Here is a 21480-nt window from a genome sequence, read left to right on the forward strand (position 1 = left end):
AAATGTTTGCAAAGATGAAAGAAATCTTGTTAATGATTTGATTGCTACAGAATATTTGCTACAGTCAGAAAATGGAACTGGTTTCAGTAATACATTTATTTTAAATCCGTATTTTAAAAAGGATGTGCTTCCAAATTAATACAATAGAGTGTTTTTTAAAGAATCAAATTGAAGCCAAAAAATATTATCACATTTTAATAACTAATTGTATTTTTTCAATATATAATTTGCAATTGTTAAAGAAATGTGTCAAGAACTTTGGTAATAAAAAAAGATTGCTTTTGATCTTTTAAGGATCAATTCAGTGGTTGGTTCCTACGGGTTTAGGCTGATTTGGCCGAACTACAGTGGTGGGTTTCAAATTTTTTTAGAACCTATTCTGTTGGTGTGGCCTGTTTTCTGGGAGTGCATCAGCGGTCATGATTGGGTGGGCATGGCCAACTTGGAAAATATGGTGAAATTTATTTAACGATGCTCTTGCTTAGCAACAAAATTTCTCTTTCTTCTTTCTTTCTTTCTTTCTTTCTTTCTTTCTTTCTTTCTTTCTTTCTTTCTTCCTTCCTTCCTTCCTTCCTTCCTTCCTTCCTTCCTATTTCTCTTTCTCTCTCTCTCTGTCTGTGTTCATGTGTCTGTCTGTCTGTCTGTCTCTCCCTCCCTTCCCTTACACTTCAGCAACAAAAATCAAATGCACAGGTATAGAATAGGTAATCCGTGGCTCAATAGCAGCAAGTGTAAGATGGATCCAGATGTCTTAGTAAACCACCATTAACCACCATGAGCCAGCACTGTGCCACAGTTACCAAAAAAGCTAATGTACTCCTTGCATCGATTGAGGGATATTTTCAAGATTACGTGAAGTGATAGTAGTGCTTTGTATTGCACTGATGAGACCACACTTGGAATATTGCATCCAGTCACCACAATACTCTAGACACTCTAGAAAAAGAATAGAAAAAAGCAGCAAAGATGATAAGGGGCCTGAAAGCTAAACTATACAATGAACAACTAAGAGAATTAGGTATGTTTATTTTAATGAAGAGAAGGATTCTTATTACTGATCATTTGTTTAGAAAGTAGGGCAAAGAAACCATGAACGTAAAATGAACAAGAAAACTACAATTAAAAATATTCTGTACAGATTTTTATCTCTGCAGAATCTGAGAACATCTGTAACTTCTCTTACATCTGCCTTTTCTGAATAAAAAATGCTATTCCATAGTTGACAAAACTATTAGGGCATCCCGTAACTATATAGAGAAAAATGTTGTCTCTATCTTTTTAAATTGAAAAACAGACATGGGCACTTGAGAATTAATCATAAGAGTAATTACTGTCAATTATTGTGAAAGTCTATTGAAACTCCTACATTAAGATAGACAGCTGCTTTGAGAGAAATAAACCAAAGACAATACTAATCATGAAACCAAGCCAAAGGGAGATGGGTTGAGGCTGCAATTTTCTTTCACAGAGCCAATCAAATTTCATTTTAGTAACTATAACACCCTGTGATATGACCAATGACCTGGGGAAATTGGGCATACCAGAGCCTGTTGTTTTGTTTGTCCTTTCATACAGACTTAAAGGCCAAGTTATTAACTGTTCTTTCAACATTTCTGGTGGCTGGATGTGGTCTGCCAGACTCTGGCAGCAGGACTGTAGCTGTCAGGAAAATACCTTTGTCATTTCCCCCCCCCCCCCCCAAAGTTGTTTTATAAAAGGGGCGCTAAAGAAACAATACCTTCTACACTGAGATCCAACAATCACACAAGGGGCTTGTCATCATCATGTTTTGGCTTTTTTCCACTTTTCTTTTTTTAATGCTAAATTGCAAGCAATTTCCTTTCTCTAGATGTGTGTGTGTGTGTGTGTGTGTGTGTGTGTGTGTGTAAGTGAGTAGATAGCTGTTTTTCAAGAAGAACAAGAGCTGAGTTCCTTTGATCTGGTAGAGCTAGTCCAACAATTTATCTAAAATCACGTAATAAAAGTTAATAAGACAGCTGTGATAATATTGAAGTAATTATTCATCAAAGATATACTGTGTGCTACTGTATGTATCTAACAACATGATGAACTCTGGTAGGCCAGTTTATATCTACAATACTTAAATACCTGGAACTTTTGTGGATCAGCTGATTTTATCAATGGGCTTTGACCAGGAAAATAGTTCTTATATTTGGAAATGGAGAAGATCTATTTCTCAGCAATGAATGTACTGTAGAATGTGTTGGGTTCAATCACAAAGGGCACATCTTCCTAGCAATTGATACAGTTAGTCATTTCACCTCACTTCTAGCTTTCTGTAATCCTATAATGGCAGTTGGATGATAGGACTCTGTAAGAGGGCACAAGCATAGCAGCATCAGCAGTTTGGAAATTGGTCACTATCAAGAAAGGACAAAGAGCTTGGTATTTAATAATTTTAAAAATTTGGTGGAAATTTGAGAGGATGGGATCAGAAATCACTAAAATATGAGTACTAAACCTCTCTGTGTTAGGAAAGATAAGCTATTGTTGTTGTTATTGTTCACAGAGCTTGCTTTTAATTTGTGCAGTCAACACATTTGGAAGACAGACAAGCTGGAAATGCTCCATAATATAGAAAATACAAAAGTATAGGTCAGCTTAAATCTCTCAAACTCTTCTATATGGAGGAGCCCTGAGCTGTCTTCCCAGCAACACACATTTGCAGCAGAACTACTCAGTTTTATTAGTTTATTGTATAATCACCCTTTTAGTACTTTTACTGGACTTATTTTTACTTAACTAATTTTGTTTGGATGAGATGATACTGAAGACAAATATACAGAAACAGATTTTTCTTGGAACTGATAGTTGTGGGAGAAAGAAAGAAATGCTATGGTATTAGCCTGGACATCTCCCTCCTTTGAACTCTGCAAAACAGTCAAGAATTCAGGAGCCCTTCCGAAAGGGAACTGTAAGTAAAACAAATTATCTCCCCAAATTTGAAGAACGGGACCTCCAAACAGAGCTGACAAAACAACAACTATTAGACCTTTCCTCAATTCTAGGACAATAGCAAAATGATAGTCAGTCACAACTACAAGTAACCAACCAGGTACCTGTTCCATGAAATTGAAATGAAGCCCAAAGAAGATCAGAACATGGAGAGGTTATCTATGGGAAAATTCAACTGAGTTTATGCCGCCTCATGGCACAAACTGTTATCTCAATATTTGAGTACTTTATAGGCACAAAACCCGAATTGGAAACGTTGAAAAGAGATATATCTGATATCTTGAAAAGCAAGGACCCTCTACTCCCACAAAAGCCTCTGTAGCAGACATAGTCAAATCTTCCACTCTGGCAAGTGTACTAATAAGGAACAAAGAATGAAAGAAATAGCTAAAGGACTTGTCAAAAAGCCATTGCTCTCTAAGAATAATTCTCTGTATTCTGATAAAGCCCATAGAGGGCAACCTATAAATGTTAAAGATTCCTTGGAAGCCAGCAAAGTATCCTCTACCAAATTAAACTGTTCATTGGAAATACAACAGATCGTTCTCCAAATTTGCATGAACAGACTTAACGTTGGATGTTGGAATACCAGGAGAGCAATCCTGGTTTCCTTAGGTCAGCTTCTTCACTGCCAAGCTGGGCAGATTGCTCTATGTGCTGTCAAATGGCTCTCAGTTACTCCAATTTGGAAGTGAATACTCCTGTCCTTTAAGCAGTCTACCATTTCTTTGATGCTATTCAGGATGAGAGCATATCTAGCTTTCTTTCAAATTTTTCCTACCAGTCTATTATGATGAAAAGATTAAATCTTTAATGGCTAATATACTAGCTCCCAAGGTCATAAGTTTATCCAGTCCCCAGATACCCCTGTGTGTTTTTAAAAAAAGATAACATCCCTCCCTCAGACAAGTCCTTGGATAAGACTTGGAGGGGGGGGGGAACCTTTGACTGACTAAAGTACCATTTTTTGCAAGTGTTGCTGCAAGTAGAAATGTGTCTACTGTATTTCATCTTAGCACAAGAGTCCCCCCAAATTCCTTGATAGGTAGCATAAAAAACTGCAGATAGAACTAAAACTATAGACTGAGCTAAATGAAACCTAAACACACACCCAGAAGCTACAGTTCTGTTATTACCATATGAAAAATAAATGCTTTGTTTTTTTCTTTTTTATAGAAGAATGGAAACCACCAATCTTAGATAATAGGCTCCATTATTCAAACTGAAGTGAATTCATTCTCCAAAAGAGCTTCTCTTCTAGAACAAAGAGAAGCAGAAAAGAAACAGCAGGGGAACAAAAGATTCACTCCTAACTGACAAGATGATTTTGTAAAACTAAGAAAAGGAAGACCAGAAAAATGATAACGAATCATCCATACAGCAAAGTTGATAAACTCTATCTACCAAGGAAAATATTGCATACGTTATACCTACATATATTGTAAATGATCCCAGCAAAATTAAACCTTTGTAAATTGTAAATAAATATTTGTAAATTACTGGACGAATTTGACAGTAACTATTAAGAAAAATGGATAAAATTAGGTTTTTGTTGTGAGAAATTGTGATTTATTTAATGCTTCCAAGGGAAATTAACTTCTCAATATATGTTAATTATTTTGCTATCTTTAACATATTACAATAATGGAAGATAGACTATTATTAGCACTTATCCTGGATTACGGTACTTTCTTTTTGAAACTACAGTGTAGTCACAAGCTTAAACCTATTTTCTTGCATGTGACTTTCTTTTCTAATCACTATTTAGGGACTAACTTTAAGTCAGTTTTTGCAGTAACTTTGCATCCATTAAAATCAATTGCATTTATTAATATGACTGGATTTGTAATACTCAAGAAGTAGTGGCAGAAGTGCAAAATTTGAGTATAAGGAGAACAGAACACAAAGCCTCACTAACTTCACTGGAACCAAACATCCCTGATTTGGAGACTAGAATCTAGCCTCATTTGAAAATGAAATTACAGTTGACTGAATTCATAAAATATACTAAAAAAATAATATAGTAGACTTGGGTTTAGTTTAGTACAGACATCTGAAATAAAGTTCTAGTCCAGATTCCTGAACCAAAACCATCAAGACTAGCAGAACCATCAAATAACTTCATCTGTCAGAGGACAAATGACTTAAGGAATGGAATAATAGAGGACTGAAGTACTTGATACATAAAAGGGAATAAATGCTACACCTTGTTAGTTCCTGCCAATTCTTTTCCATTTCAAAGACAGAATAAGATTTATTTTGTCAAAGTTTTAGAAGTAAGTCTTATGTTTTATAGGTTTGCCATATGTTTAGGTTTCCTTGAAAACATCCTATTTTCTTCCACATCTTCAGCCAGGAGGAAAAATCATTCCCAGTAATTGAGCCTGAGTCCTAAATTTTGGGAGCATTGCTGAGGGTGATCTGTACAGTGTTGAGAAGGAAAAAGAGACGACAAATTCCTCTAAAAAAGAGGTTTATTATATCTTAGAAACTATCAAAGACTATTACAACTGCAGCACACAAATAAACCAAAATCCTCCAAAGCATCTTAAGTAAATGAAAATACCAGGAATCCATGAATAACAGAAGTCATCTACAACATACAGAGTAAGGATTGTAACAGCCACTTAGGTAGGCATACAGTACATGCAGAAGACTGGTAGAGTGCATCCTCTCGCTTTGGAGAATAAATTGACCCTCTCTGTTATTTTTCTTGCAAATGCTCTCAGTAGTTCCAATGCAGGTCCCTTATTTTTTTAAAAAAAAATTGATGTAAATGCAGGCATTTATTTATTTTTAACAATTGTTCAATACTCTATCCTTTGGTTTTAAAACTTGGTTTTTGCTCCCTCTTGTGGTTAGTATTGAAATGTTTAAAAGTTAGTGCTTGCTCCCTCTTGTGGCTAGTATTGAAACAAACTTTAAATGTAACACATTAAAGGCAAATCAGATCACTTTCAAAATATATTTTATAATATTTTGTAATTTCGCAATTCACCTTCAAGTTAAAGTAATCCACAGAGAAAAGCAAAAATAGGAAAAAAGGAAAAGGAAAAAGAATATCAGTTTGCATTTGTTGTAAAAGGGTACATTAAAAAAAGGAAATTCTCAATTGCTCCTAGTAGTTCTAAGTCAGGATCCTGATTTTTAACAGTATTTCTATTGTCTAATTTTGTGTAATATAGTGTAATGTCTCCCTTGGATAATTCCTCTGCTTATTCTTCAAAGGCCAGCTTGAGGGAGGATGAGTTCATTCCTGGCATATCAGAACTGGGTTAATTAATGACTCTGAATGGCCAGCTGAAAGAGAAAGTTTCAGTTGGGGACAGCTTGCAGGGGCGAATAGTCAGTAAAGAGGAGGAGGTAGATCCGAGAGCACGCAGGGCAGAGAAAATTAGGAGCAGCAGAGATTAGATTACTTGGGAGAAGGCCCCGCCCATCTTGATGGAGTGAACCGCAAAGCTATTTATCATGGCAGAGGCAGGCGTTGTTGGGAATGTTTGGTTTATAGCATGTTCCTTGTATTTCCAGCTTGACTTTGTGCCTTGGAGACTGTGACCTTCTCTTGCTAAGTCAGTTCTTGTGGGTGTATTTCAGTTTGGCTTGGTGGAGTTAAGTCTGTTTGGTGGACTGAACTTATTGGAGCAACTTTCTATTGTTTTAGACTGTTAGCCATTGCTTTGTGGACTAACCTTGGCTTGCTTGTGGCTAGATTTATTAGGGACAGTTCTGAGGCTGGGTGAAAGGAATTGCTGCGAACATTAATAAACTCTCTAAAACCACACTTTATGTGTGTGTGAGTGAATCGGGAAGAACATATAGTCATCTATAAGTCCCTGCTTTGTTTTAAAATTTTAAAAATCTTAACTTTAGGAATTTATTTTATTTATTTTTTTAAAAAAAATATGTTAATAAAATAAGTTTTAGTAAATCTATGGAGATTCTGTCATCCAGGTCATGGCTGACCCAAAGATGCCTTTTCAAGAGGAAACTGGACTTTCTGGTTTTTCTTTAAAGACGTTTTGCTTCTCATCCAAGAAGCTTCTTCAGCTCTGAAACTGAAGAAGATTCATCCAAGAAGCTGAAGAAACTCCTCGGATGAGAAGCGAAACATCTTCAAAGAAAACCAGAAAGTCCTGTTGCCTCTTGAAAAAGCATCTTTGGAATATTTTAGTTAGTTTTTATTTTAAGATACCAAACTGGTGTAATTATTTTAGTCTTTGGACCCTTTTTTTCTTTTAAAGATTTTAAAAATTCTAAAATTTCAAAAACTAGAACACTTTTAAGAAATTAAAATTTTATTTTTTTAAAAAGAACAGCTTTATGCACGGTTTTTAAACAATCTTTGGGTCCTTTCTTTCTTTTGGAAACTGGTCTTTTGCTTCTTCTACAGGCTAATGTTGAAATAATACTTAAAAGTTAACCCTCTGTTCACTCTTGAGGCTAATGTTGAATTCCCTCTTGTAGCTAGTGTTGAATAGTGCTGCATATCCTGTTGTAGTCCTGATGCCATTCCTTCTCTCTTCTACTCTCTCCACCTTTCTTCTTCCTTTGCATCTTTAACTTTATGTTTCCTTTCTTTTCCATACTAAGTACCTCATTGCAGCTGCTACCACCTCTGATGTCAGTTGTACATGTCATTTTGCACCATTACTCCCTGCTGCACACATCACCATTTACACCCATTGCCAATGCTACTAGCTGCATATGTCAGTTGCGCCCATAATTGCTGTCAGCAATATTGTCCAACACCACTGCCAATTGTACATATTGATTGCAATGCCACTTGCATCGATTGAGCCCAACACCAGTTGTATACCCCTGCTACCTTTTCCCCATCTTCTTTTCTTCCTCCTGTTGTTTCTTTTCCTTTTCCTCTTTAACTTTTACTTAACTTTGTTTTAACTTCATTTTTCTTCCTCCTTTCCCCGCTTTGTGAAACATCAAGCTGGGCCATTGCTTTTGTCTGATTGTTGTGCAGCACCAATTCTTTCATTGTCCTTTTCTTTCCTTCTCATCATTTGCTTTTTAAATTTTACTTAGCTTTGCTTGAAACTTTAGCTGTCTTTCACTTCTTTCTCCCACAGCATGCAACTGTTTTTATCTGCTGCAATGTAAGGCTGCTGCCCAATACTGCCATCTACAATAATTATACTTTTATCTAGGAATCAACTGTCAAATCCAATTTCAAGAATTTCTGTTAGTTCCAATTGTAAAGTTTATTTCATTCCCTATTTGCTTCACTTTGTAATGTTTAAGCTTAATGCATAAATATGAATGACTATCCATATGGATTTATCTTAAATGATTATTTACCTATGTTTATTTGATATGTGTTTATAAATTTACACGTGTTTATTTCGTTTATAAGCTTAAAATCAAAGTTTGATATAATGGACTTGATTGCGGTGTATAAATTTTTTGCTGCAATTTATATCTTTTGCGGACATTGGAACAGATATTTATTCCACATAATACATTTGCTGTTTGGCAAATAATATGAATGACGTTATTTGCTTCATTTGTATGATACCATCATCAAAACCTTAAACCCCAACAGTATCCAACTGTCTAGGTCAATGCTTAATTGAATCTATTAGACAAAAGTTCATTATTTTTCCCAAAATATTTTTTTCTTAAATTGGGTATGAAACACCCTTTCTGCTAAAAGTCACAAATTCCCAGAGATAGCTATTTGACAGTAGTTTCATAAATCACCTGTTTTTTCGTAACTTAAAATGAGATTTTGAAAAGTTCATCATTCCTAAACAGGTAAAAACAAATTGTTTAAGTGTTATTTCTTTAATTCTGTGCTTATTCTCTTCCCACATTCTCTGCACGATTTTTTAAAATATTCCATATACTCAGAAAGAGAGATATAGTAAATTGGTTACAAGATGGATTTTTAATAGACAGAGAGCATCTTTCCCTTCATTCTTTTTAACCTATATCGACAACTTGAAGATATGAGCTAGAATGACTTTTCAATTCATGCAAGGGCTGGAATGAAATATTGAAGAGAGACGTCCTCATGGAGTAAGATGAAATGAACAATTCTCTTACTTACAATATCTGCAAGACATAAATCCATATTTTAAAGAATAACAAAACCCAATGTGAAGCATGGAAATTTGTCAAGTGCTTCCTATTCAATAAAGACTGCATACATCCTCAACTTACGACTGTAATAGGAACCAGAAATCTGCTCATAAGTCATTACAGTCATAAGTCAAGGCAAGCATGTTGTTGGAAGTATTTTCCTGGCCTTTCTACTGGAATGGGACAACTCGCCATTGTTATCTCACCAGAACTCACCACAGGCCAGCTCAGCACAATACAATTAAACTAAATTATTTAACATAATTTAAAAATATTTTAATTTTTGACATTTACATTTCATTTTGTCCCTCCTTTTGCATACTTTCTTTAATTATTCTACTTCACAATTTCTTCAAAATTAGTGAAAAGCTTGTCCCATGGTGAGCTGTCCCACAGCGGGATGGACGTGACAAGTTGTCCCATAGCAATTTGGACAACTTGGACAGAGAGTTGGATATGGTGAGTTGTCCTAGACCTTTTTCTGTGGTTGTTGCAAAGAAGGGCATGGTAGTTGTTAATCAAACCCATTCATTTTAATGGCATTTTTAACCAAAAGATAGCAAAAATAATCATAAATTGCAGTTATATGACCATGGAACACCACAACTAGTCATAAACTTGACCGGCCCGAGGTACAACTATTTACAATGGCCAAGGATGCTTTATCAGCCATGAAGCACCAATTCCATCACCATCACAAGTTCAAATGATTGTTAAAGGACCACTGTAAGTTGAGGACTACTTGACTGGAAGATTATAAAATCTTCCTTGGCACTTGATCAGAATAATTTCAGTCTCAGTAGTGAACAGGAAACTCAGAATTTCAGTTGGTACTTGCTATAACAAAACAAGATTTCTAAATCAAAGAACGCAAAAAATATAAATCATGCAGAAATAGTCAAGGAATTATTAATTATTTACTGTAAAGGTAGGATTAAATGCAATCTATAATATTAGATAATAATCTAAGAACAATAATCCAAAACTGTATGGAATGGCAGTTCTGACCCTCCATTGAACACCATTGGTTCAGCCTGAATAAATTAACAACTAGATACTTTCATTTTACAGAAAAGAATGACAATTTCTTTCAAATATTTTATATGATTGTATGTACCTAGATGATTAAACTGATTAAAGATTAGTGAAAAAGGAACACTTACTACACAGTGCTTTTGTGGGGTTAACCTGCTGCCCTGCAAGGAACTGGAGAAGTCTCTTAATATCAATGCGTGCCTCAGCCATATTCATAGGATCTCTTTCATGAGTAGAGTTTTGAGACTCATCCCAAGATACTAAAATTCAAAACAGAAAGTATTTTGTTATCTATACCCATACTTGCAAGCTTAGCTTTAAATTCCATAGCATTTAAAACATTATAATAGGGACTCCTGGTTTGGCGTCTCAGTAGGATGGTCGCTGGATAGCGGGGCTCTGCAAATCCCGGCCGATACTTCTCAGTTAGGAAGCCCTAAGGAGCTAAAGTCACCCTGGAGGGGTGATAAAGGAGGGACCCCTTATTGATTGCAGAAGAGCGGTGGCTCTTTCGCTTGATCAGAGACACCCTCCCGACTAACAGAGAAGAGGAACAGCCATTATGGTTGGAATGAAGCTGGGGCAACCAAAGATGAAGAAATAGGAAGTGAGGATTCAAAGCAGTGTAACATAGTACTATATGTAGATGTAAAGCACTCTCTTTTCAATGAGACTTTATTCCCAGTAAAATACTTCTAGCCTCATTGTACTATTTCATTTGTAAAGATATGTGAAATCAATCCTGGTCTGAAAAACAAAAGAAGTAAAATGCTTACCCCAGGGAGGATTTCCAAGGTCTCTAAAGTGAGTTGTAATACACACTAGTTCAGTTTCTATTTTCAATTCCATCTCTCCATTTAGATTTGCTTCTATTACCTGCATAGAAACAAATCAGTTTTGAGATCCATTAATAACATTTTCCAATTTCAATCCATATGTTTATGAACACAACTGTACAACATAAAAACTGCATAGAAACGTGAACTGAACACTTGATATTTGTGGAGTTACCATCAGCATATACTGTAGTTCTAAAAATAGAGAAGTTGAATTTCAAAGAATGAGGTTTGGTACTCTGAATAATCACAAAAAACTAGGGTTGCTAATTAAATGAACCCCCTCCTAACCTAATAGCCTAGATTATTGTCATGCTGTTTAATTTTAAAACAAGTGATGTCTTTTGCACCATGATTATACTCACTCCCTACTAACTAAAAGACTATATAAGTCTGGGCAGTCTGATAAATATGCAAAAGAAAAAGGAGTATATGGAATACTTGTAAGAATGGTAAATCCATGTACTCTTAAAATAATCTGTATTCCTTATTCTACTTTATACTATAGCCTCTATCCAGGCAAGTTTATGAATAGCTTGGCAACCTTCTATATGTCTCCCAGGTTTTTTGACTATTTGAAATTAATTTATATTCTTTTCATTAACATTTTTATTTTTTTGTTATTTGTAATTAAGAATAATTTACCAAAAATTGTGGAACTGGGTGAAAAAAAACAACAGTCACTAGTTTTATTTTATTTCCACAATACAGGCTTCATAGCGTTTTTTAAAAAATAAAAATGATGCATGGCTGAAAAGTGGTTTTTTTGAGAGGATGCCAAATTGCCTGGAAAAGCAGACAAAGAACTGAGAATAAAGGTGAGAATAAACTGTCTAATGAGCCTTCCAATAAATGTTTTTATAATTTACCATACTGATTATATCAACCAATCTTTGAAGGGGAATACTCAAAACATCTTCTTAGCATTTCACAATTTGGTTGCTAGTCAAAATATAATACGAAATCTGACTCTCCAGAAATCATTTGGACTACTATTATCTTATCCAATAAGGCAATTATCACAGGGGTGTGATATGAGTTACAAAATTTGTGAAAAATAGCAAATCTCACTGTCCTTTCTTCACAGTTCATAACTGGTGAATCTCTATATATATTTGCACGTTGATGTTATGCAGCACTTAAAATTCAAAGGTGGTGCACAGTATGCAAAAGGCACTAATGTATAATCTTTTAAGGCAACAGCTTTTCCCAGAACTGTAGGGCTTCCCTCTGCAGCATGATAAAGATACAACTTGTTTAAAGATGTTGCTAGAATGTGATATATTTGTGCCTACAAAACACTGAAGTCCTTTTCCTCAAAATGAATTATAAATGCTGTAAAGCTGTAATATCTTGGCAAGCATTCAATATCCAATATATAAGTTTGCATATCAGATTACTATCAGACAAACAAGACTTGATGTCTTTGCTCATTTGCAAGACTGAACAAGCTCGGAAACAAAATCCTAATATGCATTATGTGCCAAATCAGCCTGTGTCATAACTTAAAGGAAAGAAAACAAAAACAAAAAATAATATCTTACTATTCCCATCATGCTCTAACATAGAATGAATTTGCTTTATCTGTAATTCATTTTGAGAAAGCTATTTATTCTGATTATATAAAGAACATTTTAAAATAATATGTCCCAAAATTCTGCAATAATTAAGTAGAAATGCAACTCAATTATATTTAACTCTCTTCCCAAATACATCTTAACAATTAAACATATTGTAACTTACAACAGAATTGCTGAGATTTTTCATTCTCTCCACAACACATTTCATGGTCTTCAACACAGGTAAATAAATACTGACCTACAAAATAAAATCAGTAGCACTCTAGATGACCTAGGAATATCTTAGCAGTGACACACCTTCCAAGATGATATATTATCCCATGGAGAATTAAGCTAATTTAGAACCAAATGATATTCTACAGTTCAGCATGATTGAATTATATGATTTTGGATGAACTCACTCAAATTTAGCTAAAAAAAAAAAACCTAAGCTATGAACCAGGCCATGCTGATAAATATATCTCTTTCCTTCCTACTAGAAATACTATTACTAAATTTGCAGATGATACAACAGTGGTGGGACCTATCTTCGGGGAGGCTGGAATGAGTCTGCCTATCAAGATGAAGTGGACTGGTTGCTTTTGTGGTGTGAAGACAATAACTTGGTCCTTAACACCAATAAGACCAAGGAGCTTATAGTGGACTATAGAAGGAATAGATCAGACATCCAGCCCTTGCTTATCAATGGAGACGAGTGGAGCCAGTGGCCAGTTTCTAGGTGTTATCATAAAAGAGGACCTGACCTGGGGCACTCACATTGCAGCACTAGTCAAAAGTGCCCAGCAGAGATTATACTACCTGAGACTTCTCAGGAAACAACAACTGAATGAAAAACTGCTGGTGATCTTCTATCACTGCACTATAGAGAATATTTTAACTTACTGCACCTATCTATAGTTTGCCAATTGCATAGTGGCCTACAGAACGATGCTCCAGAGGATTAACATCATTGCTCAGAGGATCATTGGTTGCCCTTTCCCCTCTTTGGAAGAGCTTTATAGCTCCCATTGCCTTAAGAAAGTTCAAAATATTCTTAAAGATCCATCTCATCCTGGGCACCCTTTTTTTTAAACTATTACCATCTGGCAGACGATACAGGATAATAAAAACAAGGACAAATAAGCTGAAAAACCGCTTATGTCCCAGGGCAATAACTATATTGAATTCTATGTTATAGTGCAATATTAATGCAATATCGGATTTTTAATTTCAATTATACAGAATGTGAAAGATCTGTTTTCGTGTTTTATTTTTATAGTTATAATGTACACTGAAGATGACATTTAATTTTGTTGTATGATGTATAATGATAATAACAAAAACTAAACTAAACTAAATATCATTCTTCAAATGAGAATTCTAGATATAGGGAACGACAGGCCAACCAAATTTAAAAAGTCCTCTTGCAGTAAGTTGCTCTGGGTCAAAGTAAGTATTTATATTGCACCATGCCCTGAGTTTGGGCCAACTCCTCAGAGAAGGATTCTACTTAGCTATCTGCATCAATTAAGTTGAGCCTGGCTTAGGACTTAAGCCAGAATCAAGACCTGTCTCAATAGTCCAAGGAACCACCTAGAACATATGAAGAAAAGAATCAGGCTAAGCACCTTGGCAATAAAGACCACTCGAAAACGTTCTAGTTCTGGCTAAATAAGTATTAGCTATATTAAGACTAGTAACTCAGTGAGATGAGGCTTAATGAACATCAACTGAGTAATGCAAGGGTTTCTATAGCCCATGTTTGAGAACTGGATTGTGGTAGGGAATCTTGAATGTAAAAAATATAGTTCTTCCATGTCTGAGATTTTTTTGTTTTGTCCTTTTGTCATGATCTTGACTATAATTTGGTTTATGATTTCAAGCTACTTTTCAGTGTCATCTGTAATGTTTTGTGGAATTAAACCTTGGACTGAATACAATCTTACATTTGAAAGTACCTCTATAATCTGATGCATCCTAATGCATAAAAATCAATGTGAAAATCATAAAAAATATTGGAAAGAGCACGGATAAAAATGTTCACTGGTATCAAATTATACAACATAAATGCTAAGAACAAAAAAGATATTTGTTTTAAATATTAGAAACATAAGAAATTTGCTGCAATAAAGCTTAAACACAACAAGAAATTTTAGAAGAAACAATAAAACTTTAAAATCTAGTTTCAATTTTCTGAAAATCAAGTTACTTACATCGAAGTTGGGCACAATGGGTTCTTTGAAGTCATTCCACAGTTTTCTGGGGATAACTCCTACAGGAATGTCATGAGTCACAATGCGGCTACTGGTTGACAAGGAAGGCTGGAAGAAAGAAACTTTATGTGACCAATTTGGTCATATAACCAAACTTTATATGACCAATTTTGGCTATTTAAAGAATTACCACATTTCACTGCAACATCCATTTTATACCAGAAAGCAAGTCCTTCATAGCTGCAAGTAACACTATGATTTCAAGCCTGTGAATATTGGTACCATAAAGTTATCTCTTCTCCAATCATGTGTGGATAATTACAAAGAAACATGGTCACCCTTAATCATTTCCTTCTGAATGTTTGCCTAGGCCAAACAAATCAACTTTCAAAGTCCTGGCTATCAAATTTGAAATTACTGCTACCTGGAAACTTAAATGACAATCTTGCTTACAGTACAAAATGTGCTTTAAACTCACTATTCACTTCATAGCCTGAATCCTAACATGCATATCTCTGTTGTTTAAGAAATTAAATCACACAGAAATAACTAGCAACAGATTTCCTTTGAGTCTATGTTGTCATTTTTACATGGTTTGTGTGAACTGTAAAACCCACAAACTAAACCTCATGCAGAGGTAACCAAGTATTCAGTACCATAATTTAGCTGAACTGAAAGCTATTATTTTCCTTCCACTTTCATACTAGATAGTGAACCTGGGGACTTCAAAGAGCTAAAAGGTCATAATATCAGGGATAACCATATCAGAATGTTCAACAATATGAAGATCCCTCTGAGTAAAAGTTATGCTGAAAGAAGTTATTGTGTCATGAGCATTTACACAACTGTACCTTTTATTATTGACCAAGCACATTGGTCAATAATAATTACAATTACATTGTAATTCTCCTTTGATAGAAAGACTAACACTAGATTTAGAATAATTCTCTACTCACCAGCTCCATGGCTACTGTAAGGCAAGGACACTGTTTATTAGTCAATTTGATTTTCACTGTCTTGGCATTCTGAGCACTTTTAAAAGCCCTGGAAAGGTTTTCAGGTGCCAGTTCTAAATAAATTTCATTATTTTCTGCAGAGACACCCTCCATCTGGAATTCATCAAAGAAGTTCATCTAGAACAAATTTAGAAAGCAGAGATGCTGATAAGACTAGTGCTATTAATATTGGGCTTCATTTAAAAGTATTTAGTTTTTCTTTTGCTCTCAAAATTAAGTAAGTATAAGTAAGGTAGCTGTTATAGTCATGAATGTAATCCTGCAACTTTACTTGTATGAACTATCAAACAAGTATGGTCAAAAGCATTAATTCACACATGTCTACAAATAGACCAGATAATAACAACCCACAGCATATAACAGCTAACTAAACAATACACATGGAAAAATTATTAACTTTCATTTGTTAGAATCTTCCAACATACATAAAGTCTCACAACAAAATATTATAGATCCTGACTATAATACTTTCTATAGTTTAACAGCTTTTTTTTTTCAAATAAAACCTTCAGTTTGAACAACAAAGAATTCTAATCTCTGTATTTTATTCAACCCCATGCCATATATTAAATAACTAAAATATTCAACTCTACCTTGCTGCCAGATGCATAAATTAAATAAATCTCTAGGTCAGAGATGTATAAAATACAAGTCACTGATCATCAGCTTCCCTCTGAGTTTTCTGCTGATATGCTACTAATCTGTAGTGATAAGAAACAAATGCTACAATTTGGAGACAATTAAGAGTGGGAGAAGAAAGCTGCTTTAAATTAAACCTACATTATGCTATCATTGCTTGCATGATATACTGCTACATTCAGAATTCATTATATAATCACATGTACTTTGTTACATAATCTCCAAATAAGAGTAAGAGTTAGAATAGACTTTAGAGACCTAGAACTTCCTGTTCACGCGTGTCAAACTCACTGTGTCACATTGCCATCACATGACGTTTTGTGACGTTTTTCCCCTTCGCAGAGCTGGAATGGGTGTGAGGAACCCGGCCTGCAGGCCGCCAGTTTGACATACTGTTCTAGTCAAGTTACTAAAAGAAAAGAGACTATACCATTCCAGACAAATGATGATCTCTTCTTAAAAGTCTCCAGTGAAGGAGCACCACAACTTTTGAAGGCAAGCCATGTCACTGATTAATTGTTCTACCAGGAAATTTCTCCTTAGTTCTAGCTTGCTCCTCTCCGTTTCTTGTTTTGCCTTCTGGTACTTAGAAAAACAGGTTGACCTCCTCTTCTTTCTGACAGCCCTTCAAATATTAGAACACTGCTATATCACTCCTAGTCATTTTCTCTAGACTAAATATACCCAATCCCTGCAACCTTTTTCACGTTTCAGCTTCCATCCACCTAATCATCTTTGTTGCTCTCTTTGCACTTTTCCCAGAGTCTCTACATCTTTTTTATAATATGGTGATCAAAACTGGGTGCAGTATTCTAAGTGTGATCTTACTAAGACTTTATAAATCAGTACTAATACTTCATATGGTCTTGATTCTATCCCTCCATTAATGCAATCTAGGATTGTGTTGGCTTTTTTGTTAAAGTCTGTCAAGTTTTATCTGGATCTTGAACATACCTTCTGGGGTGTTTGCTATTTCTGCCAGTTTAGTGTCTTCTACAGATTTGATAAGTTCCCCTTCTATTTCTCATTCAAATAGTTTATGAAGATGTTGAAAAGTACTGGAGCTAAAATGGAACTTGGGGTACCCCAGTGCTTTCTTTTCTGTGGGATATGGATCCAAATGGCTCTTTGAGTCTTTAAGGGTGCAGACCGTACACTCATAATGAGAAGCTTGCAACAGAAACAGCAATATCAAATATGAGTCAATTCACCTCTTCTTATTAATTTGGATGATTCTGTGCTAAGACAGATGCTAAGCTATCTAAACACTATTCTTCTATAGCCCTTCTTAAATTATGATAATGATTTTCTCACTCTTCTTGGATATCATTCAGTTCTCATGAATCTTTATCTCAAATTCAACTTGCATTTTTGCTTGTCTTCTGTCTTTCTGTTCATTTATTTCTATCTAATTATTTTTGACATTTTATAGGAATGTAGGAGGAACTGCTTATTATTGTGTACAATATTGTTTCCTTTACAACAAGCATACTTCTTTGTTAGGAGCAAGTATTCACAATGAAACAACATCTCTTTGCTTGTTACAAAGTTCTAATTTAAATCAAATGCACTTCACAGTCTGCTGTTTTTACTATTTTTCACCCCTGGACTCTTACCTGGTTAAGTTCACACCACATGCTAACACCACCATTTGCCACTTTGTCACTGAGGATGAAGTAAAGTTTATCCAAAGTAAGCCGCAGGGTACAGGTTTTAGCTAATTTGGCAATTGTGCTTATCACACCTGTCAAGATAGTACATTTTACAACATACTCTCTTAATATCTCTGAATAGTAGAACATCTATTATAGGAACAAAAATAGAAGTGAAACTTCATTACCAAAAAGGCATAATTAAGGATTAGTTTGAAAGTTGCATTAAAAATTACTGGACTCCAGTAATATCTCATCATTAAAATATTAACTTATCACTTCTGTAAGATTAACAAAGAAGCTTTGCCAAATTTATAATCACTGTAATAGTTTTTCAGCTATTTACCTGTGTGCAAGTGTAACTGAATTTTTATAACTGGTTTTATTGACATAATTAACAAGCATTTTTAAATATCTCACTCAATGTTTACTAAACATGGAGGAATAAAAAGAGAGTCTTTGAGATAACATAGTACTAATAGACTCATTACAGATAGGCTGCAACTTTTGAAGTATCCCTGTAAATTCCTCCCTTTTTATTTTCCCTGTAATTTTTTTATCTAATTGCAGAATGAAAACATGAAATTCTTCCTGTACTACACACATTGTTTGAGTATTCATATGGCTTCTTTGATTCGATCTTAGCACGCTCTGGGAAGCAAATCACTGGAAATAATATGTATCTGCCTGATTTAATCCAATTCAATTCAAATGACAGCTACGGATCTATCATCCCATTTAGCCTCCTCGGTAGCATGGAACAAACAGATGGACTGTCAAATAAATGAAACACTTTTATTTCATTTAATCAATAGCCACGTTTCTATTTCCATTCCCAGCAGAAGGCTTGGTATTTTCCTTGAAGACCTTTATACTCTCAGGGGAAGCCCGCTATTTTGATAGGAAAGAAGCACCGCTCTTTAAAAACTGCAAACCGGGCAGACAGTCGGTCAAAAGAAACCACGGGGGGGAGGCAAAGCCGAGTACGTTCTTTCCTATGCTTTTTCTTTCTTTCCAGCTGAGTAGCAGCCATTTTCACATGCTCTACTCACGACTGAAATGATTGAGACATCCCACGTCTACAATCTTCGCTCGAAAACGCATGACAGCAACGGCTTCAGCTTCCAAGCTCCCCCTCGCCTTCTACCAATCAACCATAGAGAAAAAAGGGAGGAAAGGGCACTTCCGGTTCCTGTCTTAAAAGTCTTAGGGGCAGGTCACGGGGAGTTTATGCAAAAACATAACCACAGAGTTCTTGTCCCGCGATAGGTTTTTCTTCCTTCCTTTCTTCCTTCCCCCATTTGGACCCGTGGAATCGGTTTCGTAATCTCTCTCACGGCCAGCCCAATTAAGTGGGAATAGGGAATGTTGCAACGTCAAAAGGCCAATTTCTGATCCTACGAGCTCTTCTTATCATTTTCTTCGATCTACTGCAGAGTCTTCAAACTTGGCAACTTTTAAGACTTGTGGACAACTTGAAGTCCACAAGTCTTAAAGTTGCCAAGTTTGGGGACCCCGATCTATGGTGAAACCTGGAAACCGAACAAAGGGTCGCTGCCAGTGCCAACGATGCAATCCCTCCCCCCATTTTGTTTCACTTTCCTTTATTTTGTTTACTAGCTGTCCGGAAATGTTACACACTTTAAAAGGAAAAAAAAGATTATTGCAGTCTCCCGGTTTAGGAGTTTTCAGGAAAGTTTTTGCCCTTCCGACTGGTGAACAGCAGCAACAACGGGAGGGGAGGGGCTCGAAGAGAGCGTAACCTAATCATAATAAAGTTGGAAGGGACTCTGGTGATCTTCTAGTCCAAACCCCTGCTCGAGCAGGAGAGCCAATGCTATTTCAGATAAGTGACTTGTCTAGTGTTTTCTTAAAAATCTCCAGTGATGAAGCTCCTACAACATCTGAAGCAAAGTGTTCCAGTGGTTAATTGTCCTAACTTTTAGGAAGTTTCTCCTTAATTCCAGACTGCTTTCTTTGATTAGTTTCCACCCATTGTTTCCCTCTTGTCCTGCCCTCTGGTGCTTTGGAGAATAGGTTGTCCTCTTTAAGTACCTCAAGCAGACCCACCACCCATTACTGCCAATGGATTTTAGAGGATTTGAAGGCAGAAATCTCTGACTGGCCTTGGGAAGGTCAGACTGTGTGGGTCAGGGTCCCAATACTGTGGGAGCTTGGCTCTGCAGCTGTAGGAAGAACAAGACATGGAAGCCCAGGTTGGTTGCATTAGTCAAGTTAGGAAAGCAATGTGGCTACCCTCATGTTGTGTGGCACGAAAAAAACTATATAGATAATCCTCCACTTACAACCATTTGTTTAGTGACCATTCAAAATTACAATGCTTTTAATAAAGAATTTATAGCCATTTTCATTATATACATGATGTTGTTGTTAGTTGCGAAGTTGTCTCCGACCCATCGTGATCCCATGGACAACGTTCCTCCAGGCCTGTCCTCTACCATCCTCTGGAGTCCTTTTAAGCTTATGCCTACAATTACTTTGTGACTCCATCCATCCATCTCATAAATGATGTACAATGATAATAAAGTCTATACAATTTTCACACAATCATCACAGCATCCTGGTGATCAAAATTCAGCTCCACAACTCTGCATGGAAGGAGGTGTCACCTAGGTTGGCTCTGCTACACTCATCCACACAAGACCAGAGAGAACAGGGCTGCTTGGCAGATTCAGGGCCTGCCAAATTAAGTCACAACACCAAAAATACTCAATTTGGTCTGCTGTTAAGGCAGCAGAGTAGAAAGCTGGAGATGATGAGCTCTAGTCCTTCCTTAGGCATAAAAGCCAGCTGGATGACTTTGGGCCAATCACCAGGAGATGTTAAATTCTAGTCCCACCTTAGGCATGAAAGCCAGCTGCGTGATTTTGGGCTATGTCTCAGCCCAACCCATTCATGGGGTGGTTGTGGGGAAAATACAAAACAAGGAAGAAGCATTATGAATCCTCAACACTTCAGTTACCTACAAAAATTTATGTTCATACCAATACTTGTTATCTTTTACATGTTTGACAAAAAATAAATAAAAATAATAAAGGCAGAACACAAAGAAAGAGGGAGAGAGAGAGCGAATGATGATGGATAGATGGATGGATAGACAGACAAAACTCATAGAAAGCAATTTCAGTTGTGAGTGTTGTGAGTTGTGAGTGTGCATGAACCGTTCTCGCAGCCTGTCCTTAAACCAGCCTGGTTGAAGTCCATCTACTACATCTGGAGTGCGAAACCAAGCACATATTCTAGATAACAGCAAATAATCAAAATTGGCTTTGCCTCTGTCCAGCTACTGTGGTCATAGTTAACATAGCATTAAAACATACCCTTATTTACCCTGAATATGTTCCACTCTATATCTTTAAAAAGTATTCTGGACTTTTGTTACATCTTTTTTATGACCTCACCCCCCTTTTAAGTGTTCAAAGCACTTAATATTA

The 21480-nt window shown here is 35.8% G+C and overlaps 1 protein-coding gene across 2 annotated transcripts; it reads right to left on the reverse strand.

The window, feature by feature from the left end:
* Positions 1–8711: 8711 nt before the first annotated feature.
* HUS1 (HUS1 checkpoint clamp component) lies at positions 8712–19198 on the reverse strand. Of its 2 annotated transcripts, none has more exons than XM_032237703.1 (8): positions 19078–19198; positions 17990–18117; positions 15675–15851; positions 14719–14826; positions 12690–12764; positions 10887–10986; positions 10239–10370; positions 8712–9048 (listed from the first exon to the last, which is right to left on the reverse strand). In XM_032237703.1, exons 1-8 carry the CDS (start codon positions 19127–19129, stop codon positions 8966–8968), a joined length of 855 nt encoding a protein of 284 aa, XP_032093594.1. In that variant the 5' UTR covers positions 19130–19198; the 3' UTR covers positions 8712–8965. The 2 variants fall into 2 exon arrangements, with proteins under 2 accessions (XP_032093594.1, XP_032093595.1); XM_032237704.1 differs by having other exon boundaries at positions 17990–18038; positions 19078–19181.
* Positions 19199–21480: the final 2282 nt, after the last annotated feature.

The sequence above is a fragment of the Thamnophis elegans genome, chromosome Z, assembly GCF_009769535.1.
Source record: "Thamnophis elegans isolate rThaEle1 chromosome Z, rThaEle1.pri, whole genome shotgun sequence".
In the NCBI taxonomy this organism is placed as follows: Eukaryota; Metazoa; Chordata; class Lepidosauria; order Squamata; family Colubridae; genus Thamnophis; species Thamnophis elegans.